At 45.0% G+C, this 17215-nt stretch overlaps 1 protein-coding gene across 1 annotated transcript in view; it reads left to right on the top strand.

The window, feature by feature from the left end:
- Positions 1–10344, top strand: part of CPN1 (carboxypeptidase N subunit 1) — a 43721-nt gene extending 33377 nt beyond the window's left edge. The window contains exon 9 of the mRNA XM_075000003.1: positions 10094–10344. Within this exon, the coding sequence (XP_074856104.1) occupies positions 10094–10225 (132 nt within the window). The 3' untranslated portion in view covers positions 10226–10344. The remainder of the gene's footprint in view (positions 1–10093) is intronic.
- Positions 10345–17215: the final 6871 nt, after the last annotated feature.

Genomic DNA, 17215 nt, shown 5'->3' with positions numbered 1-17215 from the left:
TAGGAAGGGTGTGTTTGTGTAATTTTCACAATCTCAGTAGGTGTCATGTGTTCTGGTATAACAGGAGCTGTCAGAGGAGCTGTTCTGCTACACAGCAGCTTATAAATTTTAGTTCCCATAACACTCACTGAAATCATGACTTTTTCTCTACAATTAATATTATTACATGCACTTATTATCTCTGTTGATTGGCTACCTCTCTAGTCACCTAATCTACCTCCTGGGGAAGTTTAGTTACAGGCTTTATAAAGTAACAGTTGTCTATGCCTTTTTTTCTGCCTTTATGATAAAAAAGCCTGAAAGTGCTAGAAGTCTAAATAATCAGATGGGTGAATTGGGGTGCTATATATTGAAGGAGGATATCAATATAATAGGCATCCCAGAAAACTTGGTGGAATGAGGACAATCAATGGGATACAGTCATACCAGGGTACAAAATCTATCGGATGGACAGAACAGGTCATGCTGGTGGGAGAGTGTCGTTATACGTAAAAGAAAATGCAGAATCAAATGAAGTAAAAATCTTAAATGAACCAAAATTTTCCATAGAGTCTGTATGGATAGTAATTTTGTGCTTTCATAATAAGAGTATAGCAGTAGAGAGATATTACTGACCACATGACCAGGATAGCGATAGTGACTATGAAATGTTAAGGTAGATTAGAAAGGCTATCAAAATAAAAAAACTCAATAATAACAAGGGAATTCAGCAATCCCCATATTGACTGGGTGCACGTCACCTTGGGATGGGATGCACAGATAAAATTTTGTGATACCTTAAATGACTGCTTCTTGGAGCAGCTGGTTCTGGAACACAAAAGGGGAGACACAATTCTTGATTTAGTCCTAAGTGGAGTGCAGAATCTGGTCCAACAGGTAATATAACTGGACCACTTGGAAATAGTGACCATAATGTAATACAATTTAACTTCCTTGTTGTGGGTAAAGCACCTCAGCAGCCCAACACTGTGGTATTTAATTTCAGAAAGGGGAACTATACAAAAATCAGAAGGTTAAACAGAAATTAAGACGTACAGTGCCAAAAGTAAGAACCCTGTAAGCTGCCTGGAAACTTTTCAAAGATACCATAATAGAGGCCCAATTTAAATGTATGCCCCAAATTAAAAAACAGAGTAAGATTACCAAAAAAAGTGGCACTGTGACTTAACAACCAGGTAAAAGAAGGAGTGAAGGATAAAAAGGCATCATTTAAAAAGTGGAAGTTAAATCCCAGTGAGGAAAATACAAAGGAGCACAAACTGTCAGATTAAGTGTAAAGATATAATAAGAAAAGCGAAAAAGAAGTTTGAAGAACACCTAGCCAAAAACTCAAGTAGTAGCAGCACAATGTTTTTTTAGTATATCAGAAACAGGAAACCTACTAAACAACCAGTGTGGCCACTGGATGATCAAGATGCTAAGGGAGCACTCAAAGAGAAAGCCATTATAGAGAAACTAAATTAATTTTCTGCTTTGGTCTTCACCACTGAGGATGTTAGGGAGATTGCCATCTGGTCCCGGTGAGTTGTTACTATTAAATTTATCGATTTGTTCCAAAACCTCCTCTAATGACACCTCAATCTTGGACAAGTCCTCAGATGTGTCACCTAAAAAGAAGGACTCATGTTTGGCAATCACCTAAGAGTTCTGAAAGTGCTCAAATGTGAACTTGTGGAACTATTAACTGTGCTTTGTAATTTATCCTTTAAATCCACTTTTGTATCTGTTGACTGGAAGATAGCTAATGTGACACCAATAGCTAAAAAGTGCTCTAGAAGTGATACTGGCAATTACAGACCAGTAAGTCTAACATCAGTACTGAGCAAATTAGTTAAACCTATAGTAAAGAATAAAATTGCCAGATATGAAGATGAACATAACTTGTTGGGGAAAAGTCAACATGGTTTCTGTAAAGGGAAATCATGCCTTACTAATCTACTAGAGTTCTTTGAGATAGTAAATAAGTATGTTGTGAAGGGGGATCCAGTGGATATAGTATACTTAGATTTCCAGACAGCCTGTATTAAAGTCCCTCACCACAGGCTCTTAAGTACAATAAGTTGTCATGGGATAAGAGCGAAGGTCTTCTCATGGACCGAAAACTGGTTGAAAGACAGGAAACAAAGGGTAGGAATAAGTGGTCAGTTTTCAGAATGGAGAGAGGTAACTAGTGGTGTCTCCCAAGGGTCTGTTCCGGGACCAATCTTATTCAACCTATTTATAAATGACCTGGAGGAGAGGGGATAAACAGTGAGGTGGCAAATTTGATGATGATACTAAACTGTTCAGAATAGTTGAGAACGAAGTAGAATGTGAAGCGCTTCAAAAAGATCTCACAAAACTAAGTGAGTGGGCAACAAAAGGGCAAATTATTTTTAATGTTGAGAAATGTAAAGTAATGCACATTGGAGAAAAAATAATCCCAGCTTTACATACAAAATGATGAGGGCTAATTAAGCTACAACCACTCAAGAGGGAGTTCTTGGCGTCATTGTGGATAGTTCTCTGGAAACATCCACTCAGTGCGCTGCAGCAGTCAAAAAGGCAATCAGAATGCTAGGAAACATTAACAAAGGGACAGTGAATAAGACAGAGAGTATTTTATTGCCTCTGTGTAAATCCATGTATGCCCACATCTTGACTATTACATAGAAATGTGGCCTCATCTCAAAAAAAGATATATTGGCAGTGGAAAAGGTTCAGAAAAGGGCAATAAAAATTATTAGGGGTTTGGAACGGTGCCATATGAAGAAAGATTAAAAAGTCTGGGACTTTTCAACTTAGAAAAAAAGGGACTAAGCGGGGAGATCTGATAGCGGTCTATAAAATCATGACTGGTGTGGAAAAAGTGAAGAAGGAAAAGTTATTTACTTGTTCTCGTAACAAAGAACGAGGGTGTCACCAAATAAAATTAATGGGTAGCAGGTTTAAAACTAACAAAAGAAAGTTTTTCTTCACACAGAGCATAGCAGGCCTGTGGACCTCCTTGCCAGAGGATGTTGTGAAGATCAAGTCTTTACAGGATTTAAAAAAAAAAAACAAACTAGATAAAGTCCTGGAAGTGAGGTCCATCAACAGATATTAACCAATATAGGTAGGAATGATGTCCCTGGCCTCTGTTTGTCAGAGGTAGGAAATGGATGTCAGGGGAGGGATCGCTTTGGTAATTACCTGCTTTGTTCACTACCTCTGGGGCATCAGGCCTTGGCCTCTGTCAGAAGACTGGATACTGAGCTAGATGGACCTTTGGTCTGATCCAGTATAGCTCTTCTTATGGTCTTAAAGCTATTTAAAAACCCCTGCTTATTTTGCGCACTAGCAATAACTGGTCTGGTCACAGCTAGTATCTCTGGAAGAACTCGTAGAGTCTTGTCAAAGTGTATGTTAAAATCTGTCACCTGAACGGAATGGGTGAGGTGGTTAGTCTCTAAAAAAGGCTTCCTTGCCCAGAAATCTTCATTACTTTTGGAAGTTAACTGTATTTAAACTCTGCACTCCCCCACCAAAAATAAGCCCTCATAAATTTTAAACAGCTCTGCTGAAATCCTGTCTTTTCTCAGCTGTTCACATTTTATTTTCTCCACTCCAGTGGTGTCATAAAACAACAATTCTAGGTCAGGAAAAATGTCCATTTACACCAGTATACTGTCTGTTGACAGTGGCCAATGTCAGGTGTCCCAAATCATCGAGTGATCCACCCCCATTGCCTATTCTCAGCTTCTGGCAAAAAAAGGCTAAGAGCCACTGATGGAGCTATCCTCCATGCATTTATCTAGTTGCTTTTGAACACTGTTATACTCTTGGCCTTCCCCACATCCTCTGGCAGAGTTTCACAGGCTGACCCTGAGCTGTGTGGGAAAATACTTCCATTTTTAACTTTTAAAACAGCTGCGTTGTTTTTAATGAGTAAATAACACATCCTTATTTGCTTTCTCCGTGACATTTGTGATTTTATAGACCTCTATCATATTGCCTCGTAGTCATCCTTTTTTCAAATTGAAAAGTCCATCTTATTAATCTTGCCACATGTAGGAACTGTTCAATATCCTGTAATCATTGTTGTTGCTCTTTTCTGAACCTTTTCCAATACCAAAATATCATTTTGAGATGAGGCGACAACATATGAATGCAGTAGTCAAGTAGTCTAATATGCATTATTTTGCTGATCAACGTTACAAGTCCTCTGCCATTTTGTTGCCCAGTCACTCAGGCTGGTAAGATCCTTGTGCAGCTCTTCACAGTTTGTTTGGGCTTAACTATCTTGAGAAGTTTTGTATCATCTGCAGATCTTATTATCTCACCATTTACCCAGCAGTTCCAGATTATTTATGAATATGTTATATTGTACTGGCCCCAGTACAGACCCATGGGTGACAGCACTGTTTATCACTTTCCATTCTGAAAAGTGACCATTTACTGCTAGTCTTTGTTTTCTGCCTTTCAGACAGTTTCTGATCCATGAGAGGACCTTCCTTCTTATCCCTTGGCAGCTTATTTGCTTAAAAGCCTTTCAGGGACCTTATTGAAGGATTTCTGAAAGTCTAAGTGCACTATGTACACGGGATCCACCTCATTCACATGGGCCATGTCTACACTACAGCAGTCTTCTGAAGGATGATGTTCTGGACGCTCTCTTCCAGAAGATCATCTTCCAGAAGATTGCATATACACATAAAAGTGGCCCAAAAGAGCCATCTGTTCTTTTGGAAAAGCATGTCCACGGGCACTCTTTTTGAAAGAACGGGCCAGGAAATACGCCAGATGGAGTTGCATGGCCTGCAAGCCCTTCCAGGAGCACCAGCCACACACTGCCTTAAAGGGCTCCTTCCAGCCAGCCCACCTTTGCACATGCTGCTGAGGCCTGCTGAGCCTCAGAACTGGTTGAGGAACTTCAGAATGAAGGGCACATTCATGGAGGATGAGTGACCTGGACTATCCCCTGCAGCCTTGGCTTATGCAGCCATGCATGGGCCACCTAACCTCTTCCCAAGAGCTCTTCAATGGCCAGCTCACATGGGCATGCTACCCCATTGAATGCACCTTCAGACACGTGAAGGCAAGATTTATGTGCCTCATGATGCACCTTGATGTTGGGGTGGAGAACATCTCCCAGGTTATGGGGGCTTGCTGTGCCCTCCACAGTCTCATTGAGGCTAGGGAGCAGATCTTCCCCCGAGGCACGGATGGCCAAGGCCAGCCCCAGATACGAGCAATCCACCATGGCCCCTGACTGCCAGGTCCATTGCAATGGGCTTCACAACCAGGAAGCCCTCTGGGAGGCTTTTGCCCAAAGGCCACAATGACCCTCACTGAGCACCCTCCAGGCACCTCACTCCCATCCACCCCTCACTGTTCCCCACCCAATAATGGTAGTGTTGCAAACACGTATCTTTTCTTTTAACAATAAGCAAAACTAGACTTTACTAACAATAAGCAATACAATCTTTTGGAAAAATAGAACTGAGATTTTAATGATTTACATTCGTGGCAGTGATAACTATATAAATGAGGGGGGTATCTCAACTTGGATGGGTGGGATGGGGACATAGTCAGAGGTGGTTATTCCATGGAGGCCACGAGCCCAGGTGGCCACCCTTCTGGTCCTGGGAGCCCCGCCCGCCCTGGGTGTGGGGTTCCCGTTGGGGCATGAAGGGGACTTGGAGCACAGGAGGTGTGGGTTTGGTCCCGGTGTTGGGGAGGTGGGGGCTGCCCTGGTGGGGCCTGCCCTGGCCAGGAGCCAGGACATGAGGCCCCAGAGGACAGCAGGCAAGAGGTTGGCTGGAAGGTAAGTGGTGAGGGCCTCAGAGGCTTCAGGGAGGCAGGTGTAGGGGCAGCTGAGGGGGCAGGAGATTGGGCGGGCAGCTCCATGGGGTCCTGCTGTCAGGCCGTGTTGGCCTCATTGAGTGACAGCCGCCACTCACCCAGGATGTTCTGACGGCAGAGTGTAGCTGTGTATGCAACAGCCTCATCCTCCTGGCAGTGGTGTCAGGCCCTCCAGGCATGGGCCTGTTGGGAGGCTGGTCCAGCCCTCTTGGCCCTCACTCCCTAGGGTCTGTAGCCCCCCAGCCTGGATGGGGGCTAGCTGGCCCTAGGGCTGTGCTGGCACTCCCCACCCTTGGATGCTGTAGCTGCATGAGATGGACAGAGGTGGGGAGAGTGAGTGAGGGGGTCAGTCCCCCATCCTGGCCCTGGATGTTGTGCCCCACACCCTCTGTGGGCAACTGCCCCCACCCACGACCCAAGGGGGATGGGCATGTCCCTTAGTAGTGGCATGTGTTCCTTGCATGGTGGCCTGTGTTGCACATGGCCTCCACAATGCCTTGGGGACGGTGCTGGCTGTGGTGGGCCCCGCTGCCCCCTCTTGGGTAATGGTCTGGCAGGCACAGGAGGGAAGTTATCGAGGCAAGGGAGAGTCCCCATCTGGGTGGTGGGTGAGCTGTCCACAGCCTGGCCCCCTGGAATCCCCTCCAGGCCTGCCTGCATGTGTGCTTAGCTCACAGTGCTGTCCCTGGGGGCAGGTGCTGAGTATCAACTGTGAACGTACCCCTGTGCCAGGAGCACCCCAGGGTGGGATGTCTGGGGTCAGGCTGTCACCTGTGTGCCTGGGGGTGGGTCTCCCCTGCCCTGCCCTTCCCCACCCCTCTCCTCTCTTCCCGTCCTCAGGGTATGCGATGAGCCGTGCACTTACCTGACGGTCCCTCAAAGAGGCTGGGGGAATGCCTGGCTCAAGATAGTGCAGCTGGAGGAGACTGAGGGCATCTCAATGACCAGAATGACCACTTTCATACAGAAGAGTCTTTTGGAAAAAGGTGCTCTTCCTGGATGGGGAAAGGAACAGGGCAACTGGAAGAAGAGCTGCGTTCTTTTGAAAGGGCACATTTTGTGTTTGGGCTCTCCACTTGCTCTTTTGGAAGAGGGACTGATTTTCCAAAAGGACTTGCTAATGTAGACATGGCCATGCAGTTGACCCCCTAGGAGAATTCTAGTAGATTGGTGGTTTTGCCTTTACAAAAACCATTTTGACTCTTCCCAAATTATGTTCATCTACATGTCTGACAATTTTGTTCTTTATGATAATTGCAACCAGTTCGCCTGCTATTAAAGTCAGGCTTACTATCCTGTATTGGCTGGGATCACCTTTGGAACCCTTTAAAAATTTGTGTCACACTAGCTATCCTCCAGCCACTTGATACAGAAGCTGATCTAAGTGGTAGGTTATAGATCGCTGTTCTGGAATTTCACATGTGAGTTCAGGGGCAATGGGAGAGGGGCATAAAGGATCTTGTGCCCCTTCAAGTGCCATAGGAAGAGGGGAAAGGGGAGAGCAGTTGGCAGACAGAGCTCTCCCAGGCACAATACTTTTCTGGGCTCCACAGGGCCCAGAGCTGCTCAGGGGACTAGTGAGAGGCGTGGCTCCAGGTGGCAGCAGGGGCTGGGCTTGTCCCCTGCACTCACGGGTGGCAGCAGGAAGTGGAGTGACCCATGTAATATTATGAGGGGTTCTGGGCCAAGATGCGAGTACCAGTCTTGGGCAAATTGCTTAAAACTGGGCCACTTACAGCCCAGGCTGGGATTGCCTTCTCATTCAGACAACTCAAGCCAGCCATACAAGTACTTCTGCCAGCCCCACTGGCCAGGCAGAAGCTACACAAGCAAACCCACAGATTCTCCAGCTCATGATTACTGCAGCCCAGGTTTCCACACACTTCTATTTCTCCTACTACTTCTTCCCTGTTTGTGAGCAGCAGGTCAAGCTGCACATGGCCCCGGTCACTTCCTTCAGCACTTGTACCAGGATGTTATCCCCAACATTCTCCAAAATGTTTTGTCCCTCCCCAGCAGTCATCACTCTTTGAGCTCCTTCAGAAGTCTTTGTGGGAAACCGTCTGGTTCTGGTGACTTTCTACTGTTTATCAGTTTGTTCCAAAACCACCTCTCATGCCACCTCATTCCAGGACAGTTCCTCAGATATGTCACCTAAAAAGCATGACTCAAGTTTGGAAATCTCTCTCACAGCCTCAACTGCAAAGACTGATTAAAAAAAAAATTCATTTAGTTTTTCCACATTGACCTTATCCATAGGATAGCCAATTTTGGTAGAACAAATACCTGGAGATTTCATCACATGACATTGTTTTAATTATCAGAGAGGTGGCCGAGTTATTCTGTATCTTCAAACACAACAAGAAGTCCTGTGGCACCTTATAGACTAACAGATATTTTGGAGCATAAGTTTTCGTGGGCAAAGACCCAGTTTGTCAGATTGTTTTAATGAATGCTCTTTAATTCCTGGAGACTTCCAAGACAATCCTGGAGGGTTGGAAACCCTTGTGTGTTCCTTCTGCATCTTAATTGTCCAGTGGTCCCACTTGTTATTTAGCAGGCTTCTTGCTTCTGACGTACTTTAAATTCATTGCTATTTATTCTCTCTTTTTTTAGACCTTCATAATTATATATTTTACACTTCATGTGCCAGATTTTATGCTCCTTTTTATTTTCCTCACTAGGATTTAACTTCCAGTTTTCAAAGTATGCCTTTTTGCCTCTCATTGCTGCTTTTACTTTTTTGGTTCTTTTACTTTGTTTTTAATTGGAAGGATACCGTATGGTGGCTTTAACAGCTTGCAGGGATTTCACTTTTGGCACTGGACCTCTTAATTTCTGTTTTACTAACTTACTCCTTTTTGTGCAGTTCTTTGTGAAATTAAGTGCTACTGTCATGAGCTACTGTGGTGTTTTCTCCACAACAAAGTTGTTAAATCTACTATATATATGAGAGAGTTCATGTGTCTGTCTCTGTCCATCCATCCCTCTGAAAGTCTGTTGGTTCAAGAGCTGCTCCTAAATGGTAAGAGATATGACCGCCAAATGTGGTGGGTAACTTCCTCTTATCATCACTTAAAGCAAGGTCAGGATTCGGTTGTACCAGAACAATGGATTGTGCATGGAATATGATTGTTTCTCATCAAACAGAAAGGGAGGGGGGTCTGGTAGCAGGAACAGTTATTCTCCAGAATGACCATAGGGTCAGGAAGCAAGCACACCCCAGAGACCCCACAGGGCAGGAAGCAAACATACCCCGGAGAGCCCACAGAACAGCTGCCAGCTGGGTAGTGTGGTCCCCACTACCCCAGGGCAGTCACTAGCAGCTGGACAGCACAGTCCCCACCATCCTAGACCAGCCCCCCAGGAGCAATATCAGAAGCTGGGCAGTGCAGTCTCCGCTATTTTGGGCCAGCTCCAGAGAGCAACACCACCGGCCACGCTGCACCACAGCCTTGAGCTCCCACACACACTGCCAACCCTTTGCCTTGAGCCCTCCCAGACCTTCCCACCCCTGCCCTGAGTCCTGCATACCCTCCCTACCGCAGCCCCCTGTCCTGAAGAACTGAAGCAACCCTGGGCAAATCTTCTAGTTAATTGCGTTATGGTCACTATTACCAAGCAGTTCTGCTATATTCACCTCTTGGATCAGTAACCTTGTTATTTCAGTGGGTCACCTGTTGCATAAGTCTACCAGGCTGGAGCAGACCTAAATTTCTAATGTGAAAACTAAGCAGGAAGGAAGAGCCATGAAAACATATCGGTTGAGCCTTGTGTGTCCATCACAGAGAACAAGCAGTCCTGTGGCACTGCTAAAGTGGGTTTTACCCATGAAAGCTCATGACCTAAGAAATTTGTTCGTCTCTAAAGTGCCACAGGGCTGCTTGTTGTTTGTGCAGTTGCAAACTGACAGGGCTACCCCTTGGAGACTTTTTGCCCCCACAGAGAAGTGGAAGAGGCACACAAGAGTTGTTTCCCCAAGCAGGTTGCCTTTCAAAGCATGAGCCTTTGATGTTCTGGGAGCCTCTTGCTACAGTAAAAATATAGCTGTTTGCCTTCACAGGTTTGTCAGTGGGAAATCAGGTTCTTCCTGGTTTGAGCACTTTGTTCCCATTATGTCACAAAATTGATTGAGGCCACTTATCAGCTTTGCTTGTCTCAGCCTTGAGAGTTAGAACTTTGTCCTGGCAACCAGAACTGACCTCTCTCTAGGTGTAAGCTAGCAGAGGATGAGCAGAAAGAGAGATGCTTTTCTTCCTTTTCGTGTCAGGTGCATTTCCAACTCAAACAAAACATAATGAAGGGGCCTCCAGAAAAAAAGGCCCCAGCCACAAGCTTGAGCAGCAAAGCACTTCAGAAGAAGGTAGTGCCAAGAGCAGCCTATAAGAAGACACAGAAATGAAGAGGGGCCCAGTCTTCCAAGAATTGGAGGAGTCCTGTGAAGCTGCTGAGATCAGGAATTCCAGCAAGTGAACATCCTAATGCACAGCATAACAAGCCCAAATTACTTAGCTTATTAAATTCAGAAATATTTAACTCCGGAGCAAATAGTGAAGTCATTCAGAAAGAGCTCCAGCAGTCTGAGCGCCCTTGACACAGACAATATCTTTCTCAACTACATCTCTAGGTTGGTATATTGCCTAGGTGTGTATGTGGGCCCTTTACCATTGGACTGGCCTCAAGCAATACAGGCTATAGTGGAGGTTTAACAAGACCTAATTGCTACTGTTGTTTTCAGAAACTGGAGCTTTTTTCATAGTGTGTGTGTGTGTGTGTGTTGTGGGGTGTGTGTGCTGGAGCCATATGCTTGGGTTGTTTCTAATACCTTCAGTCAGCGGGTGTGGGAGTGCCCCAGCGCTCCTAGTTCCAGAAACTGTGCTCAGATACTGGGTTTATGACACCACTGGATGAACACTATTGTGCTTGCAAGCTGCGGACATGAATCCTGACTCAAGCTCTCTGGGTCTGACTATTAGTCAGAGCCCCAGGTCTTCTTTGTCAAGAGGTGGGTGTTAGGTGGTGACCCTGAACCTGAGAGAAGATCAGCCTGGTGGCTCTATTTGAAACTAATTAGTGATATGGTAGCTCTGAATGTGACTTGCCCATTAACAGTCTGGTTAACAGTAGTTAGTGACTTCAGCAGCTGAAAGTTCATGAACCCTGTAGCCAGATCTCCTGTCACTGTATGGAGGGACATACTAACTGTGTTTGTGTGCCCAGCAATCTGCAATAGTAGGACACAGACTCATAGAACATTAGAACTCAAAGGGACCTTGAGAGGTCATCAGGTCTCATCCTTGGCATTCATGGCAAGACCAAGCACCAGCTAGACTATCCCTGATAGGTGTTCATCTAACTGACTTTTTAACGTCACCAGTGATGGAGATTCCAGTACTCCCTTAAGCAATTTATTCCAGTGTTTAACCAGCCTGACAGTTAGGAAGTTTTTTCCTAATGGCCAACCTAAATCTCCCTTGCTGCAATTTGAGCTCATTGCATCTTGTCCTATCATCAGGGGGCAAACACAAAGATTTTTCTTCCTCCTTCTCATTACACCTTTTTAGGTAGGTGAAAGCTGCTATCATGTCCCCTCTGTTATCTCTTTTACAAAGTAAACAAACCCACTTCTTTGTCTTCCCTCAGACCTTTAATAGCTTTTTTCTTCTCTGGCCCTTCTCCAATTTCTCCACATGCTTCTTGAAAAGTGGAGCACAGAATTGGACATAACACTCCAACTGAGACCTAACTACCACAGTGCAAAGAAGAAAAATTACTTCTCATATCTCACTCACAACACTCCTGTGTGTCCCAGCCTATGGCTACACTGTAGCCATAACTCGAAATAACTTATGCAATTTCCACAAAACAAATTGTGTACATTACTTTGAGTTAACTTATGTCGAACTTGGTGCCATCCAAACAACATCGCAGTTCAAAATAAGTGGCTATTTTGGTTTCCACTACCCCTCTCACAAAGAAGGGTAGCAGACACAGAATATTGCACTTGAAATAGTGCTGTACTTTTAAGCACAGTGTTTAGCAGTGGAATTGACACTTTGGGATATGTTTGCTTCCTGAAATAGCAAATATAGAGTAACCACAGCCCTAGAGTGATGTTTGTGTTTTTTGCAACAGAGACATACTGTTGACTCATAAAATGTGGAGAATTTCCCATACCTTGGAAATCATCTTTCTGCTGAAGATGATAATGACATGGAAATCCAGCATCGTCTAAGACGTGCAAGCTCTGCTTTCACCTGTCTGAATCAAAAGGTCTTTGAGAACCAGGATGTCTGTGCCAAAACAAATGTCCTGCTATACCACACAATAGTTGTTCCAATGCAACTGCATGCATGGGAAACCTGGAGAGCGTCCAAGTGTCTTTTGAATGCACTTTAATAATATCATCAACGCTGCCTTAGGAGAAGCCTAAATATCTCTTGGGAGGATGGGTGCATGAACAGTAGTGTCCTGGAAGAGTCGAACATGACCAGCATTGAAGCCACTGTCAGTCACCAACAACTTGGTTGGACTGGTCATGTGGTTCAGAGGTCTGCTCAGCGCCTCCCAAAACAGATTCTGTTTTCTGAGTTGGAGGAAGGACAGAGGAGTGTTGGGGGCCAGTGGAAGTGACACAAGGATGTGCTGAAGGCACACATGAAAGAGCGCAGCATCAGTGTTGACACTTGGGAGACCCTTGCCCAGGACCGTCCCCAGTGGAGAGCAGTAATCAGTGAGGGAGTGGTGCAGTTTGAGAGGTCCCAACACAGCGCAGATGAGGAGAGGTGGAGAAAAAGAAAAGAGAGTCAAAAACTGCCCTGTGCCCCTCCCACACAACCAGCACCTCCCCTTTCTGGGAAAAGACCTCCAGCTCCAGAACAGGGCTCATCAGCCATCACTGGACTCACAAATGGGAGGGTGACATGAAGACATCCTCCTCGTTACTGAGTGGTTGCCGAGAAGGAGATGATGATTTGGGGCAGGGCTTATGGCCTCCTGTCATTGTCCATAGCTGACAACAGCCAGTGAATAATAACCAGGCCTTGTGCTGTTAGCTGGACGTGCTACTGATTATCGGTAAACTAGGGAAGTTCAGCCTACATGGGGCTACTCTGAGGTGGGCGTGTGACTGGTTGAATAACCGTTCACAGAGGCTGTGTCTACACTACAAAAATAACTTGGAAGTTGCTTACTTCAAAGTACAACTTCAAAGTAACAGACTTTGAAGTTGAAAATCTACACATGCCCTACTTCAAAACTAAACTTTGAAGTCGGGCATTACTCCATTCCCAAGAATGGACTCGGAAGCTGGGCTCCCTTACTTCAAAGTTAATTTTAAAGTAAGGGAAAAATGTGTAGACTCTCTGCTGGCTACTTCAAAGTAGCGCCTAACTTCGAAGTTAGTTCCTAGTGTAGACACACCCAAAGAGTAGTTATTAAGTTCACAGTCATGCTGGAAGGGAATAAAAAGTGGGGTTCCACAGGGGTCAGTTCTGGAGCCACTTTTCTTCAAAATCTTCATCAATGTTTTAGATATTGGCATAGAGAGTATTTATCACGTTTACAGATGATACCAAGCTGGGAGGGGTTGCAAGTGCTCTAGAGCAATGATTCTCAGGGAGGGGCATGTGTATCCCTGGGGTACTCAGAGGTCTTCCAGAGGGTACATTAACTCAGTGTTTCTTAACATTTTTTATTAATAAAAAAAACGGGACTTATTTTATGTTCATCTAAATGTTGTATGTCTGAAAATTGTAGGTACTGGGGATACTTTCTTTTCTGAAAAGGGGTACTTTATTAAAAAAAAGTTGAGAAACACGGCTCTAGAGAAGAGTGTGAGACTTCAAAATAACATGGATAAACTGCAGAAGTGGTCTGAGGAAAATAGGATGAAGTTCATTAAGGAGAAATACGAAGCACTGCACTTAGAGAGGAACAATCAATTTCATGCATACAAAATGCAATGTTCCTCCCTAGGACAGAGTACTGCAGGAAGGGATCTAGGGGTCATAGTGGACTATAAACTTAATATGAGTTGAAACAAAAAGCAGTCAAGTAGCACTTTAAAGACTAGCAAAATAATTTATTAGGTGAGCTTTCATGGGACAGACCCAATTCTTCAGACCATAGCCAGACCAGAACAGACTCAATAATTAAGGCACAGAAAACCAAAAACAGTAATCAAGGAGGACAAATCAGAAGAAAATGATCAAGGTGAGCAAATCAGAGAGTGGAGGGGTGAGGGGGATAAGGTCAAGAATTCGATTAAGCCAAGTATGCAGACGAGCTCCTATAGTGACTCAGAAAATTCCCATCCTGGTTCAAACCATGTGTTAATGTGCTGAATTTGAATATAAAAGACAGGTCGGCTGTTTCCCTTTGAATAGCGGTGCGAAAATTTTTTTCAGTAACACGCATACTCTTAAGTCATTCACAGAATGGTCCACTCCATTAAAATGTTGACTAACTGGTTTGTGGACCTGGAGTGTTTTGATGTCCATTTTGTGCCCATTAACCCTTTGTCTAAGGGAGTTAGAAGTCTGTCCAATATACAAAGCATCTGGGCATTGTTGGCACATGATGTCATATATGATGTTAGTTGAGGAGCATGAGAAAGTGCCCGTGGTTCTGTGAATAACCTGGTTAGGTCCAGTGATGGTATTTCCAGAGAAGATATGTGGACAAAGCTGGCAGCGGGCTTTGTTGGAAGGAAAGGTTCCAGGTCTGGTATTCCTGGGGTATAGACTGTGACTGTTCGTGAGGATCCTCATAAGGTTGGGAGGTTGTCTGTAGGAGAGAACAGGCCTGTCACCTAGGGCCTTCGGGAGTGTGGCATCCTGATTAAGGATAGGTTGTAGGTCTTTAATAATTCGTTGCAGTGGTTTGAGTGGGGGCTGTAGGTGATGACCAGTGGTGTTCTGTTCTTGGCTTTTTTGGGCCGATCTTGGAGTTGATGGTCTCTGGGAATGTGTCTGGCCCTGTCGATTTGTTCTCCTGGTGGGTAATTCAGGTTTATGAATATTTGGTAAAGATCTTATAGTTTTTGCTCTCTGTCAATTGGATCAGAGCAAACGCGATTGTACCTAAGGGCTTGACTATAAACAATGGATCTAGTTATATGTGCAGGATGGAAGCTAGAAGGGTGTAGGTAAGTATAGCGATCAGTGGGCACATTATCGGATGCTTTCAGAATCAGGAGCGGCGTCAAACAAGGATGCGTCCTTGCTCCGACATTGTTCGGGATCTTCTTCACACTCCTCCTGAAGCATGCCTTTGGATCTTCAACAGAGGGCATCTTGCTGCACACAAGATCTGATGGGAAACTGTTTAATCTTGCAAGGCTGAAAGCTAAGTCTAAGGTGCGGGAAGTCCTCATCAGAGACATGCTGTTCACAGACGATGCTGCTGTAGTGTCTCACACAGAAGACCAGCTTCAAAAACTGCTGGATCAGTTCTCCAAAGCATGCAAGGACTTTGGGCTTACCATCAGCCTAAAGAAGACAAACATACTCGGTCAGGATGTTGCTGAATCCCCATCAATCAGCATTGACAACTATACGTTAGAGGTCGTCCACGAGTTCGTTTACCTTGGATCCACCATCACTGACACCCTGTCATTGGACACTGAGCTAAATAGGAGGATTGGAAAAGTGGACACGACTCTGTCAAGACTCAGCAAGAGAGTGTGGAATAACAACGAGCTGTACACTCACACCAAAATGCAAGTCTACAGAGCCTGCATCCTCAGCACCCTCCTTTATGGCAGCGAGACTTGGACCCTGTATGCCCACCAGGAAAAGAGGCTGAACGTCTTCCACTTGCACTGCCTCAGGCGCATCCTTGGAATATCATGGAAGGACAGAGTGACCAACACCGCCATCCTCGAGCAAGCTGGAATCCCAACCATGCACACCCTCCTCAGCCAGCGTCGGCTCCGCTGGCTTGGCCATGTCCACAGGATGAATGATGGAAGGATTCCAAAAGACATCCTGTATGGTGAACTAGCCTCTGGCAAAAGACCTCCCGGATGCCCCCAGTTGCGCTACAAAGATGTCTGCAAGAGAGACCTCAGGGAGGTAGACATCGACCTGGACAACTGGGAAGAACTAGCAGACGACCGCAGCAGATGGAGGCAGGGGTTACACAAGGGCCTTCAGAAGGGCAAGATAAGGATCAGACAGCTAGCAGAGGAGAAGTGAGTGCACAGAAAGCACACTAAGGACTTGCCAGACACCCACCACATCTGCAAGAGATGCAGCAAGGACTGTCACTCTTGTGTGGGTCTTCATAGTCACAGTAGACGCTGTAAATGAAGTCCTCAATTGAAACTATAAAGGGCGCGATCCATAGTCTATGCAGACTGAAGGATGCCTACTACTAGTCTTTAAAATGCTACTTGACTGCTTTTTGTTTTGATAGTATATAGACTAGCACGGCTCCCTCTCTGTTACTATTCAATATGAGCCAACAGTGTGATACTTCCAAAAAAAGCAAACATCATTCTGAGATGCATTAACAGGAGTCTTGTGAGCAACACACAAGAAGCAATTCTTTGGCTTTACTCTGCACTAATTAGGCCTCAGTTGGAGTATTGTGTCCAGTTCTGGGCCCCACATTTTAGGAAAGATGTGGAGAAACTGGAGAGGGTCCAGAGAAGAGCAAATAAAATTATTAAAGTTCTAGAAAATAGGACCTATAAGAGAAGATTAAAAGCATTGGGTTTGCTTAGTTTGGAAAAGAGGTGTCTGAGAGAGGACATGATAGCAGCTTTCAAGTATCTAACAGGGTGTGTAAGCAGGAGGGAGAAAAATTATTCCCCTTAGCCTCTGAATAGGACAGGAAGCAATGGAATTAAATTGTAGCAAGGGAGGTTTAAGTTGGACATTTGGAAAAATTTCCTGACTGTCAGAGTGGTTAAGTACTGAAATAAATTGGGTAGGGTTGGTGTAGAATCTCCATCACTGGTGATATTTACAAATAGGTTAGATAAATAACAAGGATGATCTTAGATGGGGATTTGTCCTGCCATGATGGCAGGCGACTGGACTTGGTGACCTCTTGAGTTCCCTTCCAGTTCTAGTATCAGAGGTGGAGACGAGTTAGTCTGTATCCTCAAACCAACAAGAAGTCCTGTGGCATCTTTTGGACTAATTGATACTTTGGAACATAAGCTACGGTGGGCAAAGACCAGCTTCATCAGACGCATGAGTGAGAGGTTCAAAGGAGGGTTTAAATATAGGCTTATGAGAAGGAGGGAGTCTCAGTTGAGGGGAGGGCCGGAGTTGACACAGTCTATTCAGTAGCAGAGGATGTGGGCCATTGTCAGCAATTAACGTGGAGCGGTGAACATCAAGAGAGGAGAAATCAGGTCATTTCAGTCAGGGAAGATGTC

Source organism: Carettochelys insculpta, chromosome 7, assembly GCF_033958435.1.
Source record: "Carettochelys insculpta isolate YL-2023 chromosome 7, ASM3395843v1, whole genome shotgun sequence".
In the NCBI taxonomy this organism is placed as follows: domain Eukaryota; kingdom Metazoa; phylum Chordata; order Testudines; family Carettochelyidae; genus Carettochelys; species Carettochelys insculpta.
This window is presented reverse-complemented; position numbering and strand designations above follow the sequence as displayed.